Source organism: Epinephelus moara, chromosome 3 (genome assembly GCF_006386435.1).
Source record: "Epinephelus moara isolate mb chromosome 3, YSFRI_EMoa_1.0, whole genome shotgun sequence".
In the NCBI taxonomy this organism is placed as follows: domain Eukaryota; kingdom Metazoa; phylum Chordata; class Actinopteri; order Perciformes; family Serranidae; genus Epinephelus; species Epinephelus moara.
In genome coordinates, this window is record NC_065508.1 from 27,374,720 (window position 1) to 27,377,556 (window position 2,837).

General features: G+C 42.0%; 1 protein-coding gene across 1 annotated transcript in view; it reads right to left on the minus strand.

Annotated features, from left to right (window-relative positions):
* The window catches only part of LOC126387714 (ATP-sensitive inward rectifier potassium channel 1-like), a 5,846-nt gene extending 4,065 nt beyond the window's left edge, over positions 1-1,781 (minus strand). Inside the window, exon 1 of the mRNA XM_050040346.1 lies at positions 1,297-1,781. Coding sequence (XP_049896303.1) covers positions 1,297-1,313 — 17 coding nt within the window. The 5' untranslated portion in view covers positions 1,314-1,781. The remainder of the gene's footprint in view (positions 1-1,296) is intronic.
* Positions 1,782-2,837: the final 1,056 nt, after the last annotated feature.

Consider the following 2,837-nt stretch of genomic DNA (forward strand, 5'->3'; position numbering starts at 1 on the left):
TACATTCAGTAGGCTATATCTTCAGTAGCTAGCTAGCTAACCCTACACTTTTCAGGGTTTGATTTTGGTTTTGGAACAGGGAAGAAACGTATATCTTTTTCCAACCTCTCCAGGTAACGAGTATCATTAATACATGACGTGCCCCAGGCACAACATTTAGCTCCAAATCCACAAAACCTGCCTGAAAATGAAGGAAATCTGAAACGACTGCATTAGAGTCAATGGAGCCCAGCTGTGCTGTTGTCTGACCCTGGTCTGAGCCGGCCCGATGCCACGTTATGATTGGCCAGTCTGCGTCTGGGGGCGGGACTTAGCAAAGGGTCAATTAAACTTTCTTCCAAAAACTTTTTCTTTTTTGGATTTGGAATCCGTAGCTACCCAAGCTAGGGAGACTCAAGACTACTGTAGCTACTGCTATGGAGATTTGGCAAAATGTAGATGAAAAGGCGCCGAGCTGAAGTCGATTGACGCATATTTTAGTTGCGGAAATATTAATATTAATATTAATTCAGTGTAAAGGCTACACATTTTTACAGTTGGAGAATGCCAGAATTACTTTAAACCTACAGAACTGATAAATGAAAATTAAAATGTTAAAAACATAACTGTTATTTATTTCCAAATTATTGTTTTTTTATTTGTTAAAGCTGAAGGGAGCCACTGGAGTGGGGCTAAAGAGCCACATGTGGCTCCAGAGCTGCAGGTTGCCTACCCCTGCCTCAGACCATTACATAACAGACTCAAGATTTAAATTCGAGAAACTTATTTTTGGAAGCTTTAAGACATTAAGAATAAGAAGAATAATTTTCTATATTTGTTGTCTACTGTCAAACAGTTTATGACCACACAAAGTATTTTTTATTATAAATTACTCCCTATTACATACATATTTTGATAGTTGAACAACATTTGGTGTTGGACAAACAATAAAAACTGTTTGTGCTGTTGTTATAAAGCTTTAATAAGGGTTTATATAAGTACAGTTAGTTCTGGATTCCTTTGGCTCTTTGTATTACGTAATTGTCAAAGCCACTATTGAACATTCTGCTGGAGACCACAGTATGAGAACTACAGACAGTTTATTATCATGTTTAAACTCTGTAATAAGTTATAAAAATGTTAACAGCTATAATTCATGAGTGAAAACATTCCTGTATGTGTTAGGTGTTAGACTCATTTTGGTTGTTAGAGAAATGAAAACTTTAAAGACGTCTCAAAACTCAAAGTTTTATAAGGAAATGATTCAACACCCTCAGTTCTGTAGAAAGAAACAGATAAAAGTTTAGTTGAACGTACCTGCTCAGAGAGACCATGGGCCCAGAGTGCTCCGCTCAACTCCTTTCTTTTAGCGAGTGGCCATGGAGGCGCTGGAAAGATTTTAATCCACAGTGAAATTTCCTAATCCCAGCCACATGCCACCATGTACACTGGCTTCATACAGACGGAGGAGCCAGCCAGAGAGCTCCCACTGGGCGTCACTTCAGGGCGATTCCCTTCATCACTCAGTCACCGAGAAGTCTTATAATGCAACCAGTGACTTCATCAGCACTGGATCCATGATGGCTGAAGTTGTTGTCAGTGTACTCTCACCAACACGAGGAGGGGGAATGTCCAGGAGGCACGGTGAGGCGAGGGAGCCCTCAGTGCTTTTGTGTGCCAGAAGGTGCATCTATTGAAGGGGCCAACGTGGCCGGTGCAGCACCCATGCTGTTTTTGTTTTCAGCCCTGAGAACATTTGGGATTTGAGTTTGGCCTCACAAAGAAATCCCTCAGTTGCATCTCCCCCGGTCCCCCTTCCCCCCTCCGTTCGAACCTGCAGGGCTGCCTCACATTTGCATCAAAATGAAGAGCTGCGGGGACAAAATGTCTTTGCAATATTCTCTTGGCTGCAGAAGGAGCATTTTCATATTTGTGGAGCACATTTCCATGAGCTGTTATGATATAAGAGAGAGCTTGAATTGATAAGATGCCCCTCAGCGATGGATACAGATGCCACTAACTGCATGTAAATGAAGGAAGCAGGAGATTGATGAAGATGCAGGCAGTGTATTGATTCAACTGCAGAGACCCTGCAAGACTTTTAAAAGCTACTGTACTAACTCTCTGCCACAACACGGTCAGAATACGCAAGTGTTTGAAGCACCAGCTGTGTACAGAGCTTGACATAAAGATATTAAAGGAAAAGTTACACATTTTGTGCAATAAGCTCATCTGCTTTCTTGCCAAAAGCCAGCACCAGCACCCAGTTAGCTTAGCTTAGCACTAACACTGGAAATGTGGGTAAACAGTTAGCTTAGCTGTGTCCAAAGGTCACGAAACCTGCCTACAGCATCTCTCTAAAGCTCACTGATTAACATGTTGTTTGTTTAATCCGCACATAAAGTGGTCGTTGTATGGGGGGGGTTGAGTTGGACTGCTTCTTGGTCAGGACCAGTTGCCTGGCAACCAGCAGAGAACTTTTCATAAGCTCTGAATTACATTACAGTGTGTTTCTCTAACCCTCCATGTGCCCAGTGCGGTTGCTTGGTTGTAACTTCCAACCAAAGGCGTAGATTTTGGGGGGGACGCAGGGAACACATCCCCTTGATATTTTGAACACATGCATTTGTCCCTGCCAATAAAAACATGGAAGTAGCAGAGAAGTTTTATTTTGTTCTGACAAACTGCTAGAAATTATGATACCTTAAAGTGACACCGATCCCAGCAGAGCACTTCATTCGATACCTATAATGTGAATACAGAGGTGTGTAATATAGACAGGGATGGACTGGGACAAAAAGTTGGCCCAGGTATTTTGGCCCACCACAATCGATCACGCAAATATAAGTCATATATAT